Source organism: Epinephelus fuscoguttatus, linkage group LG16 (assembly GCF_011397635.1).
Source record: "Epinephelus fuscoguttatus linkage group LG16, E.fuscoguttatus.final_Chr_v1".
Taxonomy (NCBI): domain Eukaryota; kingdom Metazoa; phylum Chordata; class Actinopteri; order Perciformes; family Serranidae; genus Epinephelus; species Epinephelus fuscoguttatus.
The window spans coordinates 30,795,217-30,814,080 of record NC_064767.1 but is presented as its reverse complement, the minus strand read 5'-3'; the positions used below and the strand labels follow the sequence as shown (position 1 = coordinate 30,814,080).

Sequence of the window (18,864 nt, the reverse complement as noted above, 5' to 3'; positions counted from 1 at the left end):
CGCCTGTCCAGCCCGATCACGTGCAGCACCATTGATCGCGAGCACACTGAATGACACACAAAGCTGTCAATCATGATGTCACATCCCTTTTTTATAGCATCACATAACTAATTAAAACTAAACTTTTCAGAAAAATTAACACTTGAGCACACATCAGCTTAATAAGAACTACTTAAAATGACAGAAACAATCTAATTTATTTGACTTGCACTTTGATTATTTTTGTTTGGCCCATTTCCCATCTGTTAACATGGAGGGGGCGGGGTTTATAACCTGTAATGCAGCCAGCCACTAGGGGGTGATTGAGATGTTGTGGGGAGCTGTCATGTCGTCTATCCTCTATACCATAAACGTACAATGATTCTCAGGTTCCAAGTCTTGTGGAAAGATGTGTATAATGTCTGGGTGTCCGCATACTTTTGGCTATGGTGTATATCAAATTTTAATTATGATATCATAATGTCATCTTGGGAACCTCGTGGTGACTCCCGCTCCTAAGCCTCATTAAAATACCAGGCTTCCAGACCTGTAAGCAACATGCTGAACTGCAGCACTTAATGAGAACAGAGAGACTGTTGATCAGTCAGTAATGAGCCTGGTTACGATATTCTCTCTCTGTCGGACACATCATGCCTGCGGAAGTCTTTAACTATAGTTCCCACTATGAGGCTTCCACTGTTGCATTGTCTGAGCAATATTTAAGTGAATTTTCTGATTGTAGTGTTTCTTGTTCAAATGTAATTATGTACATTGTACGCAGCGGTGCCACATTTGTCTCTCTTTCTTTAGCAGGGTTTGATTGTTTAATAAATGTAGTAAGGAATCACATTTTTACACAGTAAGGAATACTGCACTTTCTGTCTCCTTCTACAGCTACAACACATAACCGCAGCCCGATCGTGCAGTGACCTTACAAATGTCACACAGCAGCTTTCCTCCTTGCTGAAGAAAGACAGAATTAGTCAAAAAAGCACATCAAATCAGAGATGAGCCACGTTGGCAGCACCCATCTTTGCCATTCAGATGATGAATCACTTCTGAGTCAGCGTACTCCTTCATGAAGCCCAACAGATGCATTTTGGAAGCATTCCAACCAAACATGCTGGAACATTTGAAAAGGTTTAGCGTTGGATTTGGTGGCAGCATCACGCTGCCGTTGCCTAGAGAAATGAGATGAGTCCATCCCTGCTGTACCAAATACTGCGAATAGACCATATGCTTTTTTCTGTTTGTTTGTTTTTAGAACTGTTGTTACTTTTCTCTCACATTTGGGTGTATTTGCAACACAACACACCTAATTTGCACAATAGTTCATATTATACACATTACAGGTAGAACACTGACTCAGAATAGAGAGAAAAGAAAATGAACTGATTTTTTTTCCTCTCACCATCAAGCAAAACAAGATTCATATAGACAGATTTGGTGGACCCTTGCCCAATGTTGATTAAATGCACAACATGGAAAACGGTGTCAAAATTAATATGATTTCATTCAATCACAGCACAGATGAAAAGCAGATAGTGACAACACACTAAGACCCCCCCCCTCAGCCTCGGAGAGAGACACGGCCGGCATGGCAAGCAGAACCCCAGAGAAAATGCCACACGTTACCTCTTCTGCGGCCATAGCTCCGGGCTGCTTGTCAGCACAGTGGGGGGAGGAGAGACACAAGGAGAGACAGAGGGTTGGGGCAGGAACAAGGGCAGGAAAGAGATACAGAGACATGGGTTTTGTGGAAATAAACCAAAACCAGGAACATCTCTAAGGTAACAGAGGAACCACAGATGGCCACACCTAAGCCTCGGCAATGGGAGGAGGGCGATTATCACAGCCTGGCACCAGTCCACAGTAAACCTGCTGCACCTGCCTTGGCAACAAACGCATGCAGATGCTGGAAGTGGGGTGGGGAGAGGGAGCGCATAGGTGAAGTTTAGCCACGGAAATGGCTGAGATATTTAGCAGCATAATGCAACGCCCCATAGCCGGAGATCATAATCTCACTTTAATGAACCTACAATGGCTCGCGTTCGTGATAATCTTCTGTGAATATTCACCAATGAGGCCATAAAGCAGAGTGCTTGCAGGACTGAAGGTGGAGCAGGTTAGTCATTATCATGGCCTTGGTGAAATATTAAAAGTTGCTCTCAGGTCAGGTATGGCAGGCTAGATGCGAGTGGAAACTTCCCACAGGATAAGGAGAGGGTACGGAGGTGGCTGGCAGCCTCAGGGCTCCATGAAGTGAGGATGACATGCAGAGAAGAGGTGGGCAGTTGAGAACAGGCTATGATGTCAGGGCTGAATGGATAAAAATCTATGGCAAGGCGAAGGTACAGCATTGTGATCATGTTTATCAGCTGGTCACATGTGACAGTTCTCCACATGATCTCGCTCTTATCTTTGAACGATCCTTATCCTTTCACTGCAGTGACTCAGATGAAATCTAAAGAAACTGTGCAAAGCTTATTTGCTTTTTCCTGAGCTTTCAACCATATTCCATGATCTCCTTCTCATATACAGCCAACTGTTATCATCTCACCTAAGGTCCAAGAAAACTGTCATTGCTAGTTTTAGACTGATATAGTCATTGCACGGCCAGCACCCACATTGTGTAATGTGCCTATCTGTGCAGCCATAGACATGTAGGTCTTGAAGTGAGGTGTGGTCAGGCGCTTTGTGCTATATGAATAAACTTGATTTGATTTGATTGTTGGTGCATAGCTATTTTGAAGCAGCAGAAAGCAATCGTGCCACTGACCATCAAAAACCTGATCTAAAGTTGATGGCACAGTATTTTCCTGCTATATAAAAGGCGCACTATTCAGATAGTAAGATGTGCCTCCATAGAGAGCCGCTGTGTGCATTTGTGCATGAGGAGCAGCGTAACTTCACTGATTATTTCAGGAGCTAAAAGTTTATTTCTGTTTCCTCTGTCAAGTTTATGACTTTAGTTTTGTTGCTTAAATGTATGATGATATCTGTTGTAATGACATCCATGCTTTTTCTGCATTACTCAGAAAAACTGCTTGCTTCTCCAACTTGCCGCATCCACCATGTAAACAGCCTGGTGTGCCTGGTGCAGGTGCTCCTGGCTCTTGATTGGTTGAATTCATGATACGCCCAAAACACACCTGAGTAATTAAGGGATTAAATGCAACCTCTTTGCCCCTTGAGTTACATTGTGCCAAAATTATGCACCGTTGAACTACAAAAAGTGGTTGGACACCCCCTAAATGGATCCATAACCTCTAAAAAAAAAAAAAAAAAAAAGCAGTGAATAGACCTTGAGTTCAGATTTTTTCTCAAGAGGAGATACTTTTTTCCCCAGTTAGTCAAGGTTTACTTAATAGCCTTTTCCCACTTAATGCAACCACCTGTTAGCACATGACTACATTTCCACTTTTAGGTTGTGCGATGACATCTGTGCTATCTCCATGACAACTCCATCTACTAGGAAAGACCAGGATATTTACTTGAAAGCTCAGGAAAAAGCTAGTAATTGTACACTGGAGTGGCGACGTTATTTCCAGTTCATCAAAGTCCACTTAGCAGCTTTTTCCAAATGCATTTTACGGTCTTCTGCCCAAAAACAACTACCTGTTATCAAGTGGCGAAAACTTCCATAGATCACGAGTTGGCGGCTGAATTATCTCCATGACACCTCAGCAAATGTACCGTGAGATGGATTCAAAAGCTCTAATTCACCTTGAGTTATTCCACTTCTTTCAAGATCAAAAATTAACTTTCACGCTACATACTACATCTTGTTTGAGGATTACATTTACCTAATCTCTGAAATCTTCCCACAAACAAGTTTAATGTCAATCTGCTGTGCTACGAATGCAAACCACACAGGAGGCAAAATGTGGCTTAAGACGGAACAAATTCAAACAAACAGCGGGAGGGGTAACAGTGCTAAAGAGATCCTCCTGCTCCTCTTAACCCATCAGTCACAAAGCAGACTTGTTGCCTCAAAAACCAATATGGGCCTTTGCATTGTGAGAGCCCCTTTGTGTGACTTGCCCCTCTGGCTTCTCTCTGAAAATATATTGTCTCTGAGCCTCTTCTCCTTTGCTATGTTTTCATTAAAAACGATCTGACTCTCCAATCCAAAGAAAACCTGGGCAGCCTCTCTGCAGCTTTGCCCTCTCGCCATCTAGCTTTGGCAGAAACAAAGTCACCTAGCAACCAGGACGACATGAAGAAAACGTTACGTGGGAAACCGTCAGATGCCCCAGTGAGGGAGAATGTGACCGATGAGGGAGAGGAGGAAAGGGAAAAATGAGGGTTAAGAATAAGTACTAACTTCAAACTGTGTGGTGTTTGGAAGAGAGAGAGAAAATGGTGGGTGATTCCTCTGGGCATGATGAGTTTGAGGTCTCCTGCTCTGCTTGGCTTCAAAGCCTCAGACATTTCTACTAAGCTGTCAAGTGAACAACACCAATAAATCTGAAAAAAGGACCTAGGCATACTACTCTCCATCCTTTCTTCTTCACTTCAAGTGCTAACACCATCTGGAGAAAGTAGAGCCCTAACAGGTTCTCACAGCATGAAGCCTCAAAGCTAATGGGACGAAATGAAGGAGAAACACTGAGTAAAACACTTTTAAGTTGAAACCAAAGCTTTCCTGTCTACACACATCACAAGCTACAGTGGAGAGAGCCAATTCTGACAGACTTGGAAGATCTGGGCAGATCTGTGCTTGCCTGAGTGTAATCCCATGACACAACAGTTTAACATCAATCTGGGACACGTTCTCCGAGGATATGAGTGATGAAAAGAACAAAATGAGGAAGAAGCACCAGTGTTGTCAAGATGTGATGCTAGAAACTGCTGCACCAAGAAAGTTTATTTTATGTTATATATCTTCTGCCTTTACCCGTTTTCATACCCTGTAGGCTGAACATGACCAGAGAGGAAACTAGGGCTTCGCTGATTTGGTTTGATCGTCACTCAGTCCAGACATTCTTGATATTTTGCTGAGGTTTGGGAAAAAAAAAAAAAAAGGAAAACATGATTCCCCCTAAAAGGACTAGAGAACATGGCCAAACTAGAATTACTGCCTTTGGTTGTATCCCTCCGCCAAACAGTCAAGTTGAGGTTGCAGTTTACATCCATGTCTGTCATGTAGCCATGACAACAGATAATGCTTTAAATATGAATGTTGCTGCAAAGACGCTACATATTCTAAAAAATGGATGCTTCACACACATCTACAGCCCGGCAGCACAGATGATGATGACAGTTTCAAGATGATCATCCAAGATTAGTGTCACCGGTGCAGCATCTCACCAAATGTCTCCCTGAGTAGTTGAATAATGGACAGTCAACATGATGTCACAGTGAAGCTGACCTTTTGGATATAAAATGTCATCACTTTCATTTTATCCTACTAGACATTTATGAGAAATCTGTCATGATTAGCAACAAATTCTTCAGTTTGTGAGGTCACAATGACCTTGACCCTTGACCACCAATTTCTCTCATTGAAGAGAATTCAACCAAATGGACATTTTTGCCAAATTTAAAGAAATTCCCTAACAGCTTTCTTGAGGTATCAAGTTCACAAGAATGAGATGGACACAAGATCACAGTGACTTTGACCTTTGACTACCAAAAGTTCATCCTTGAATCCAAGTAGATGTTTGTGCCAAATCTCAGGAAATTCTCTCAAGCAGTTCTTAAGATATCATGTTCACAAGAATGGACAGATGGACGTAGGTATGGACGAATGACAGACACATGAAAACATAATGCCTATGGCCACACCTGTCGCCGGCGTGGAGGCATAAAAAGAAATTACATCTCTGATCCCATCCGAAGACAAATAAAGAGCACTTGGAAGAGCCTGAGCCTGGAGAACTTTCTGGCATCCGTGTAGGAGCATATGATATAAAGACCTGATTTCTCTCTCTGGCTCATCTCCTGTCACTGTTGGTCATCTGCTGGCTGGTGGGACACTGGGGGGAATCTAGTCTTACATGCTGGGGTATTTTTGGAAGTGCTATTCACAGGTCAACTGTGTTTAGAGGTCTGTCCTAGGTTTACGGTGTCAGGGAATCCAGGCCTTAGCAAAGGGTAGGCAGGTGTGCCCAGTGCACACACACATGGGCCACTGTGGGTAGGGGGTATATGTGGTTCATGGGAACACACTACTAAAATACTTCCCATTCTTAATGCTGCAACACTTTCATCAGCAAAACTGAGACAATTCTGACGAATTCCAGATGGGGAAGAAGATGGCAAACAATACAATGAAATATGACTTACTGTTCAATGGCATTATGTGGTCTGCTCCAGGATGATGGAAGTTGAGGCCCATGCGTCCTGTTGAAGAAAAAAAGAAAAGATTTTACAAAAGAGGGAAAACCTGGAAATCACTGATAAAAGCCACCCTGTTGACAGACATTATATTTAATCTTCCACTCTACTGTTGGCGATGGGAAAATGCCAGCCGGGATGAAATGTTTAACATGAAATGAATCAACAACAAATTTACTCAACGTGATACAATGGCACAAAGGACGACCACAGACAACAGATGTAGAAAAACGAAGTGGAAATGTGCATTCTTTTGTTGTCACATATCTCATATGCGCACACACACACACACACACACACACACAACAAAGGCAGCTATAAGGCTAGGAATCCAACAGAGCGTGCGTTCTGCTATGGTGACAATGTGTGCTTGTTACATGGGCCCATCTGTCACTGCTTTTGTGGGCAGAGGTGTGGTGTGGGACGTCTAAATGCAAGTCTTCCTGGTTATCTCTGTCTCCATCATCCTATTCGTAAAGGTGACAACATAAGCCGAGGCAGAAATAGCCTACCTGGTTTACAACAAAACATTGCAGTCCCACTGTCAACATTTGCTGTGGCAGTCGCAGAGGCACACCCTTTATCCCTAACCACTTAAAATTAGGGCCCTCTGTCAAAATCCGCCTACACCAATATTTTACTCAACACACAGCAAGCAAGCAGTCTACCTAGTCATTTAGATAGAAGGTGAAGCAACATTTTTACTGACACACATTGATATTTGGCAAATACCCTTTGGGTTTATTGAAACAGCCTTTGTGAGCCTGCAACATTAATACTGGAGTGGCGGTAAGGGGTAAAGAACGAGAGGGGGCATCTGCAATGGATATCTTGTTTTACTGCAAGTGCATGTTTCTCCATATGTAACATGGACTTTGAGAGACCGACAGGCTGCATGCTGTAAACTGCTATGGCGCAAACAAGATGACATGTCAAAAGTTTCCAAATTTGGACGCAGAAGACAGATAGCGGGAACAGCAAGGGGGCCTCTTCCTGGCTTGCAAACAAGAGTGGAACTAGCAGTTAGACCTGGTTGAAAACCAGAGAGGCAGGGTGGGAGGGAGGACAAGGGGGCGGCCACCCTGCGGCACCACAGATGTGGATTTCCACACTCCTCTCAGCCAGTCAGAATCCAGGCAACAAGTAGGGCTCGAGGGCAAATAGACTGCGGCAAGCCTATACATTCACACACGTTTGTTTAAACATGTGGATATGTGTCATGGCTGTCACATGGTCTTTGCTCATTTCAACTTATTATCATAAGGAAATGAACTTTTTGTTGGCAAAGACTAGATGTACCCAAAAGGAGGGATATCCAGTGTTGTGTCCTGACACTGAGGGTTTTTTTTTTTTTTTTTTTTTTTTTAACTCTCTATCATGTGTATTGGTAAATGTGTGGGTGGTTATTTGGTAAGGCCCAGACACACCAAACTGACATCAATAAACAGAGGAGACAAAGGCCGTCTGTTACATCATCTCACATTGCCTGTGTCTCACCCAAAATGTTGCACTTGAACACACCACAAAGACTACAGCCAACTAGCACGTCCGTTCTGCACATGCATGATAGGAAATAACTCTCCATACCAGCATGCTGTGATAGTCTGTATTCATCATGAGAAATCAGAAGACCAACAGAACGGATTTAATACTAGATAGCCGATTAGCACATTAACAACACAACCCAGTGTTGGAAGAACTGTGCACCAGCCAGCCATATCAAAAACAATTATAAACCGTTTCTGGTAAAAAGGTAAAAATAATCATACCTAATTTAACACATTGGTTGCGATTTCATGTCCTCTTGACTTCAGTCCTTTGTTCGCTTTCGTTACTTCATTTTCTCTTCTGATCCACTGAGCTAAACTGCAGATCAGAGTGATTTCAGTCACTGACGGGCTCTGCTGCAAATTCAACACACATTAAAAGCCTCTGACAAGGGCCAACAAGGACCAGCAAGGGCCAATGAGGGCCGACAAAGGTCGAATAGTGCCAACAACAGTATAGGACACATCACAAAAACTAGGCTGGAAGACGCTCACCGACGGCCTGACATTGGCCAGTGGCCGACAGTTGGCTTGGCGTGTCAGGGTCTTGAGACAAAATCCCTTACAGCTCCAGAGCAGGCTGTGCACCTTGACCTAGTACCACTGCATTTGGTTAAATAAAAAATAATAGGATGAATAAAATGCTGCATTATTGGTTCGCTCCACTGAACACATTCCACAATCAAAACCATGACTTTGCTGGTAGGAGGGCAAAAGTCACAACAAACACTGTGGTCTTTGCTTGCCTTTCGGTCAACGTAAGTCATTTTGGGAGACAGAGGGGGACAGTTGCCCTCCTGAAGCCTTAAAAATAGCTCTGGGCATGTGCCATCTGCTTCCCCCAGGAGTTATGTGGCAGGACCTAAGGGGGCCTCTGAGTTGCTGCTGCTGCTCTTCTGGTGACATTTCCTCACCGAGAGCCTGAGCTATTCTCAACTGCCCCACGATGGTTGCACAGCAGCGCGGCCACACGGGAGACACGCCATCCACTTCCTTATGCAGGGATCCGACAGTACCTCTCTTTCAGCTGCCTGACAATCTGCAGACTGGACGGTGACCTCACCATGACCGCTTGGGTAGAAATGGGATAGAGAGTAAGGGATGGAATAACTGGACATAGCCAGTGGCCATCAATCTGGGATCTGCTGCCCTGATGGGGACTCTCCAAAGTTATCATTGTAGAAGAATATGAAACCTCTGAAAGGTTTAAACAAAGCAGTTAGGTTAAAAGACCACGAGATACCAGGCCAAATGAGGTTAAAAGCACATCAGCTGTTTAACTTTATGGGCTGTAAAGGAATGTAACAACTGAGACATGTCAGCTGATGCTGAAACTGTGAAGAGGTAGGTTAAACTAGAAATACCACCCCGTGGTTGTGTGCCTCCGCAAACCAGCCAAGCCGCAGTTATCTGTCCAGACTCATCTGTAGCCATGATAGTGGACAATGCTTCACATATGGATGTTGGTGCATAGAAAACGTGGATGCTTCACATTTTCAAACGAGCAGCACAGAAGATCTATACAATTGGAACAGTTTCAAGATGGACACCCAAGGCTGGTGTCACCTATTCAGTATCTGACCAAATGTCTCCTTTTCTGTTCCTGAGTTACGATGTTGAACAATGGCCAGAAAACATGTTGTCACAGTGAAGTTGACCTTTGACCTTTTGTATACAATGTCATCACTTTGTCATTTTATCCTATCAGACATTTGTCTGAAATTTCATCATGAAATGTGTATGAATTCTGACTACTGACCACCATCAACAGAGAGAAGTCATCACTGATAAGTTTGTTCAGTCCAAGTGGACGTTTGGGCCAAATTTGAAGAAATTCCCGGAATACTTCAATGCTTTATGCCTCCGGCCACGGCTGTCACTAGCACTGAGACATGAAAATATTACATTGCTGCTTTCTGGTTTCCTTTTTTTGAAGAGAATGGCCGACTGCCTCACAGCACCATCTTCAATTTTTAAAAACCTAGTGAACCACTGAGTCACTGCAACTGATCAACAACCACATCTATCATCGTGTTGGACACAGCATGTCTATGGTGGACACACGCTTTAAGAAATCAGTGAAAGAAAACAGGGCTGGGACCTTTGTTCTACATCGACTGACTAACGGAAACTACTGAGGGCCACATGAGTGCTGTGCCTCAAGTTCCTAAGTGGTTAAATTTTCACTAGATTCCATGTGGTTGATCACCACCGACTGTGTCCCACCTGGAGCTCTTCTCAACTGCTGTGGTCACGTTTTCGCTCCCTCTGTTCCACATTACAGCACATTTAAGCCCCCCAATAACACCTCTAGGAGAAAGCTCCAGCCGAAGTTATGAGGGGAGAGTGGGAGTGCCAACAGCAAGGTGTGGAAATGTTAGAACCGATGAAAAAAACACAAAAAAAAACACCTCAGCAGCAGGGTGCCCCAGAGCGGCACTTCTTGCTGACTACTGCCAAAGAAACCTTCAATTACCAACACTACACTGGCACAAAAAAGATGACAATACCCACTGAGGGGCATTTTTATGTTTTGCACACAATCGACGGATGACTGAAAAGACTGACTGGGATGGATGTTTCTGTGAAAGCGTGGTGAGAGAGTTATTTTGTGTGTTTCTGTTTGTCACAATGGCCTACTTTTCCCCTTTCATACCAGCATGAACTCAGCCCAACAACCCTCCACAAGACTATTTCAACACAGCCAAAGTTCCCTAAGCTATCAAGCCACAACACATAAAACTATATCAAATTATGTGCACTTTTAAACGGTTAGGGAATGTTTCTAGAAGCAAATCCCCAAATATGCCAACCACCCACTGCTACTTTGTTTCATAAAAGTAAGTAGCAAAATCGTAAAACTATTAAATGCCTTTCATATAATAATAGAGGATTTCCAGAATCCAGTTAAGCCTGATACACAACTTGGCAGTGATAATAATGCTTTCAATAGTATTTCATAGCTTGTGAGATCTGGACAAACCATGATTTTAATAGACAAAACAAGCCCAGACTTGTTTTGTTGCCTGGGCTGGATTAGGTCAGTCATGCTTGCAGGAGTCATGAATTTTCCACCAAAACAAAACATAGCGCTCTGACAGTGTAGTTTATTGGAAGCAAGGTGCAATTTAACCTTTAACACAGCCAACAAACACATCATCTTATCTCTGTACAGTCATTACTGGCTGTTTAAAGTACAGGGGCATCCCTCTGACACTGAGATCATAGCAGGTGTCATTAAAAACAAAGGTTAAACAGTTGAGAGGTTATGTCAAACGTCAGTCCAACCAAGTGTTTTATTGACCTTTCATCTCAGGTTGCGCTAAGGTGACCCCTCTATGAACGTAGAAAAAGACAAAAGATCACAGATATCTTGTCTTACAAACAAACAAACATGAATTTTGAACTATTATTGAACTTACTGAACTATTTAGGACAGAGGAAGGTGAAGTAAACTTAAACCTCACCGGAGACTTTTCCACCACAACTTCATCTAACGTAGAGACAAAAAGAACATTGTGTGGGCTCTAACTTTGCAAAGGTTTATAGAAAAGTTAAATGGAGACACCCACTCCTTCCTATCGTCTCAGCAACTTGCTTAATCACACAGTTACTCATCTGACCTGTACTGCACTCGCTATTCTTGTGTTCCTCCTGATAAAAGCTCCTGTGAATCAACTCATGACAACAATTGCACAAAGTCAACCAGTTTGCTCTTCTCCGGCTACTGACTTCAATTATACCTGGCACCTTCTAACTGTAACATAGGCTAAACATTTGGTGACACCCAAACACATCACAGCCAGTAAAATCAATGGGAAACTGCTTATGAAAACCTAAACTGGTTAGCATTAGCACAAATGCCAGTTGTTGTTCTTCATTCAAAAAGTTGCTCCAGAGACACATTTAGAAACATTTTTTATCAACTTTAAGCAATTTTTCAAATAAATTTCCAAACATTTGTGGGTAACAGGTTCTACAGTGTGCATATTTTATCAACTTAAAAATTAAAGCAGTTTGACATTTTGGACAAAACACTTATTTGCTTTCTTTCTGAGAGTTAAGATGAGAACATTGATACCATTGTCATGTCTGTAAGCTAAATATGAAGTAACAGCCAGCAGCCAGTTAGCTTAGATTAGCATTAGCGCCTGGCAAAGTAATAGTCCAGCAACTAACTATGGTGGCCTACAAGGGCAAACGGGCTACAAAACGTTTCCATTAGGAGAAACAAACTCCAGCTTTGGAAAATATGCCAATTCAAAAATACGTATATAAAAAAAAAACAAACTCAACAATGGAAATTTAAAATTAAAAATCAAATTTTTTTTTTTTAAATCTTAAACATTTCCAAAGACATCTGTTGCGCTGACTGAATATGCCATGTTTTGTTTTCTGTATTTGCAGCATGTTTGCAGTTTATGTGTTTGTTTTGGTTTTTCATTTGTGACAGATTTCCACTGTTGCACCCTATTTGTTTTGGATTTTCATGTGTTTTTGAATTGGCATCGTTTCTGGGCTGCAGTGCATTTCTCCTCATTAAAAGGTTTTGGGTCGCATTGGCCCTTGCTGGCCACCATACATTTCAACTGTCGAAACAAATCTTGTCAAATATACACTTTTTGTTCTTATTAAACAAATAAGATATAGCATATTAATTTGTGAGCTTTAGAGGCATTGGTAGGCAGATTTTTCTTTACTTTCGGACCTAGCCAAGCCAGCCGTTTTCCCCTTCTCCCAGTCTTAATGCAAGGCTTAACAGCTGCTGGCAGTATTTTTATTTTTTATTTATTGCACAGACATCAGAGTGGTACTGATCTCATCAAAGTTTTGGCAAGAAAGGGAATAATCACATTTCCCAATATGTCTACCTATTCATTTAATTAATTAATTAAAAAAGTAAGAAATAATCACAAGTTGCAGCTCTGCTTTGGGGCTTAAATTTGCATTAGGGTTGATGGAGTTCAATCTCCTAAAAGCTGCACTTACACACTAAGACACAATGCAAATTGGAACTGATGCATGAGTAAGCTCATGTGAGTCAGACCAGCTGAGGCAATGTGTACTTTTAAAGAGAGGCTTCGTGGGTGGGGTGGGATCCACACACAGCTTCTATAAGGACCTAAGGGACTTATTAACACTTTTGAGTATCTCAAATGGTTAGTGGCACCACTGGGGTTGTGTGTGTGAGAGGAGTGGCTACCTGTTACAGACACAGTATCATTTCTGCTGAGACAATGATGGATGAAAGAGTGTGTGAGGTGAGACTGCTTTGCATGGAATGCCTCAGTTGATTTACACATCAGAAACAATTTGGATGTGTGCATCCTGTGAGTGTGTGTGAGAGACGATATTGCCGGCTTGCTGGCAGCAGTGGTGGTGGCTGTTGTCAAACTGGTAGTGTTTTTCCAGGCCAAGGGGAGAATCTCTGGTGTGTGTGTGTTAGTGTTTGTGTGTGGGGGGGTGCCTAGCTCTCCACACGTGAGCTCAGCTGACCCAATTCAGGAACTACATGCAGACCAGTGTGTGTGTTGCTACAGAAAGGGCCCGTTTGTTCAGACGTCCCTGCGGCCCCTCACCCAGAAGTAAAGAGCTTTTACAAAGTTTGAGAGCATTGCAAGAATAAAGTGTCTCTCTCACACACAACACACACACACCCTTTGAAGCTGACTCTTCTCCAAACAAGTGCTAAGAAAAAACTGGTTGAATCGAGATGGCCTCACCCTCCTCCCTGTCTTGACAGAGACGGAGAGAAAGAGGGGTGTGGGTGGGGTCACCTCACTCTCTCTCACCCCACCAATTCATATTTACATCACAGTGCAAGTGCTTCTCCTTTAGAAAAACACAAATGCACTCATAAAACACTCAAGGGAAAACAACTGTTCTAGTCACAATGAGAAGTATGCGAGAAATGTCTGTGATGGGATGGACGTGGGTGGGACCCGTTCAGTTGGGAATGTAAAACTGAGCCTAGTGGGTTAATTAGTTTTGACTGGTGGATCTCAGATGGTGGGCAGCACCCTCAAAGAGAGATGCCACACTTACTACGATGTTAGCTGGCTTAGGAAACAACTTAGGATACTAGAATATGTTTCCTCTTGTTATTGTCTAGTCTTGCCTAAATAGGTTTCAATTATTGACCTATGTGTGAAATTTTAAAGGGACACCCCGAAATAAAAAACACATATTCTGCCTTTTACCTTACGTCACAGCTCAGCCGAGGAGGATGCCATTATGTTTACATCTGGCACTGTCATGAGAACAAACCTCTCGTCGATGTAGATACACACTTCATTCTGCGCAGCGATTCAGTTGGCAGAAAGAAAACTGGTCCTACGTGAAACTGCTCACAACAAGGTCTGTGGATTATCTCGAATAACTGGGTCATGATTTCTGGAATGAGACACTGCTGTTGAGTTTTTCAAATATACATATTTTTTGGCGCTGAGCCAAGTGGCATCTGGTTCAATAATATCCAAGTGAAAACAGATTTTAATGCTGATATTTCCAACACTCTGCAACTAACACTTAAATTATCTAGACTGATAAACAGCATTACAGGTAAGAGGAAAAATATGCATTTTTGATTTGGGGGTGAACTGTCCCTTTAATTTAACACCCAACAACCAAAGACAGGTTAAAGTCATGGGATGAATTTCAAGTGCTTTTGGGAAACAAAATCCTGGTCGGTCTGTGAGATTTTCTCTGCATACCGGCAACTTCACAGCCACAGCTCTACATGCTTAGTCATCTTTGCTGCAGTGTGAAGGTGCACCCGCATAAAAACAACACCTGAACCTAACCTGGTTGCAGACATCCAGAATCCCCACCCACATTTCTGATTTGTTTAACATCTCAGACAGGTCTAGCAGAGGGAAGGGAGGGACTTGGAGTGTCACTTACGCCTGACTATTTAGGGTAAAACAAAACAAAACACCCCCACTTCCCAACAGGTTCAGCCAACATGACCACAATGTCTGGATGAATCATGTGAAATGAAATGGCAATTCAGCTGGCTTAACAGGTTTACCTGAACCAAGCCAGTGCCTTAAAAACCTGACCAGTCCCTATAGGTGCTGACAAATTCAAGACCCAGAGTTACATTTTTGATATCAGTTCTTCAGTTACTAATATTCAGCTTGTCAACACATTTGCTAAACTGTCTCTTTCACGGTTCCCACTGGACATTAGATTGCTACACACATGCACACATGAACGTAGAGAGTTGGTAAAGTCACAGAGACAAACAGAAGACTTTCTTAACTAACTACTTCTGAAAATGACCAAACCCAACGTGACCCAAAATCTTTACACACCAAAATGACCCAGACCTGTCGGGGTCAGATAGCAAAACTCTTCCTGATCTCAGTGACCTCTAGATTCAAAGAAGCCCCAGCTGCTTTGCTGTCTGCAGCAGATTACACAGCAGACCGGGCTCTCAGACAGTGAGTAGGTACGCCAGCAGGGCGGAACTGCTCTGTGGTTGGCACTGCAGCTTACTGCAGCCCCACGCTGTCTACATGATGGCGAGAGGGGTAAACAAGCAAAGAGAGATGCAGGAATGCACACCCACGTCCATGTGCCACCCTTCAAGTCCTTCCTCACATCTCCTCTGTCTCTGCTGTGCTCTGATAAACAATCACAAGGGAAGCCCTGCAGGACATTACGACACCTTTCCAGTGAAGTTAGGCCGAGCCAGGATGACCACTTTGCTGTAACAATGCTACTCTCAGCACGAGATTGGGAAAACAGACTCCACGCATGAGAAAGTGACATGCTCTGCTCATTATATACCCCTCCCACCAATCTTTCCATTGTAAAGATGGGAGGATGGAGGAGTATAAAAACCCTACACCCAACCTGACAGGGCCCCATCTGTGAGACTGGATCCAAAGTTTTTACAATAGACACGTGACCTGTGCTACGAAAATATTGACTTAGAAGGCCTGATGTACATTGGTTGCCTTAAAAGGGTGTGAAGAGAGATCGCCTAACAATGTTTTCATGATTTCAGAAATTCTCTGTACTTCCCAAGAGACAAAACAGGCTGATGTTGATTCATTTTAGTGTTAGTGTTTAGTGTGCATTTGACCATGAAAAACTGCGTCTGTGTATCAGTGTTGCTTGGAAACACTGATTTGATCTTCAGGCTGTGACTCAGTCACGTCTACGCCCACAATCACACACAAAATTAAAGTCTACGTAGGATTTATGAATTCTGCTTTCTGCCACAAATACCACAAATATACTCAATCATTCAACATGTATGCTCACAACACATTCAGTCCACAAAAATGCAAGTCATGTGGCATTATCGATTGATCCATCAAATCCAATCAGCAGGAAGCTAACAGGCAAAGAAGAGAAAAGGGCAAAAGAAATTTGCAAGAAAAACCACCTGAGTGCACATTGCTGCACATCTGGTCCATCACCACACACATATACACACACAAACAAAAATTATGTGAGATTTTGCAGGTAAGGCTCATAATGTTAATTACTTAATTTCAAACAGAACATGGTGATCTGTACTGAATTGGTTAAGAGATTGGCAAATAGAGCAAAAGAAAAAACAAATGTTCCCAGAGATGATATATGCCCATGAAGCAAAAAAGAAAAACAATAAACAACCCAAATACTGTAAGCATGGACGTATGAATATTCCTAACCTGCAAAATGATTCCTCCATATAATATCAGCGATAGTCATTGGTGGGCCACCGGCAGGGTGTGGTTTACCTTTGTCATGGTCAGTCCTTATCATATCCATTAAGGAAGTCTCCAAAGAGTGCAAGCTAAAAGCATCAAAGGGCCGATTCCGGTCCTGCAACACAGCAAAACAGGAAGAGGGTTAGTCTCAAGTGTCATTAATATTAAAGGGACAGTTAACCTCAAAATCACAAATACATGTTTCTTCTTACCTGTAGTGCTAATTATTAATCTAGTTTGTGTTGGTGAGAGAGGTCACGTGTTGGAGGAGAGAGATGTCTGCTTTGTCTTCAGTCTGAAGGAGCTAGATGGCACTTGGCTTGTGGTGCTCAGAGTGCCAAAAAAATGTATTTAAAAACTCAACAGCAATGTCTCTTTCCAGAAATCATGACCCGGTTACTCAAGATAATGCACACACCTTGTTGTGAGCAGTTTCATGTAGGAACTATTTTCTCTCTAATGAACTACATCCAACAACCGTATCACCACGCAGGAAGGAAGGAAGGAAGCGTGCATCTACTGCTAGCTCACCTAGCACCGCTAAGCTAGCTAAGGTTACAGCTAACCCAAGGAGGACGCAATTTATGTTTACATCTCCCACTTTCACAAGCATGAGCCGCTCGTCCATGATTAGATGCACACTTTGTTCTGCACGGTGATACCTTTGGTGGGTGTATTTCTGTGGAAAGAAAATGGTTCCTACATGAAACTGCTCACAACAAGGTGTGTGGATTATCTTGAGTAACTGGGTCATGATTTCTGGAAGGACACATTGCTGTTGAGTTTCTCAAATGGATTTTTTGGCGCTTTGAGTACCACAAGCCAAGTGCCATCTAGTTCCATTATATTATAGAGAAGGCAGACATCTGTACCTGTATCTGTATCTCCAACACTCAACAACTCACACCAAAACAATCTAGATTGATAAACAGCATTACAGGTAAGAAGAAACTATGTAGTTATGATTTTGGGGTGAACTGTCCCTTTAAGTGTGTATATGAAACATTCTCTGATAATGAATATGAATGCACCTGTAAACCCCTGGATCTTTGCATGTGGTGTTGATAATGTCCAGCACAGAGTAAAAGATTATAACAATGCTGAATATAACAAGGGCATGAGCTTCACTGGCAAACTTGCACTTACACATTTAGCCTTGCTGTTGAAATTCTGGTTGGTTGCTTACCTTGCTCAAGGGCAGATCACTTGGCAACAACTTGCATGTATCAACAGCTCCCATTTTAGTTAAAAAGGCAAGACAGGGTGGGATGCATTCTTACCTAATCTAGACTAATATAAATTTCAGGATCTGAGACTAGATGTTACAGGAAAGTAGAATGTGTGTGTCAGCCCTGGGGATGATGGTGAATACAGCTGATATTGTAAGAGAGATATGAATCTTAGTCGGAGGCTTCTGAAACCTTTTTATGTCAGAAAGTTACAGTGAAGCGCAGTGAAGGCTGTGCCCTGAGGAGCTCCATCTGCCAGGATTTAGTTCAGAATTTCTTATCAGAGGGGCAAATCAAATCTGTAACAGTTACTCCCTGGGCTTTCTAATAACTAATGAAGTAATCCTCACTTTGTTCGTTAACACTCTAGAGATTCAGGCTGTAGTATCAATCATTTTGACAGTTTTAACTACCAAACACCTGAAGAGGATATGACTAGAACTCAATCTATTTCTCTATTGTCAGATTAGTCGATTAGTAGAAAAGTGATAAACATTTTGATAATCAATCATTTATTTACCTAAAATTCTCTGGTTTTAGCTTTTCAAATGTGAATATTTGCTGAACTTTACAGTCCTCTATGATGGCAAAGTGAATATCTCCGGGGGTGTGGACTGTTGGTTGGACAAAACAAGCAATCTACACATGACATCTTTGGCTCTGGGACCCTGAAAGGAACACTTTACCCTTTCTTATGATCATTTATAGAGCTTGGTTATTGCTTTTTCTTTTCAATACCTGTGCAAATACAATTTCTGAAGGGGACGCCACTCTGCCACTTGGTAATCAGATGCCTCCAGTCATTTCCATGACGGGAAGAGGGGAAGTGATTTTGAATACTGCGGTAGAGGAATGAAGCCATTGCCCCCATGTAAATGCGCAGAGTTCACCATGTTGAACTTCTGGTGGTAGCCACCTGGCTTTGCCCCAACAAGCTGAAGGGGGCAGGCACAGCACAAGCAGACAGGAGGCAAGATGGAGGAGCTAATAATGTTGGTGTCTGAAGACCCAGAGTTGTAGAACACTGCGCTAGTACCTTTTAAGAAGAAGAAAAACTGG

At 42.6% G+C, this 18,864-nt stretch overlaps 1 protein-coding gene across 9 annotated transcripts in view; it reads right to left on the bottom strand.

Moving 5' to 3' along the window:
* Positions 1-18,864, bottom strand: part of cpeb3 (cytoplasmic polyadenylation element binding protein 3) — a 52,834-nt gene that overhangs the window by 23,231 nt on the left and 10,739 nt on the right. For 5 of the 9 annotated variants that reach the window (XM_049601399.1, XM_049601397.1, XM_049601393.1 and 2 more), the window contains 3 exons: positions 16,538-16,691; positions 6,271-6,327; positions 1,615-1,638 (listed from right to left, as the gene is read on the bottom strand). In XM_049601399.1, the coding sequence (XP_049457356.1) occupies positions 1,615-1,638; positions 6,271-6,327; positions 16,538-16,691 (235 nt within the window). The remainder of the gene's footprint in view (positions 1-1,614; positions 1,639-6,270; positions 6,328-16,537; positions 16,692-18,864) is intronic. The other 4 variants (XM_049601396.1, XM_049601401.1, XM_049601398.1 and 1 more) reach the window with 3 other exon arrangements.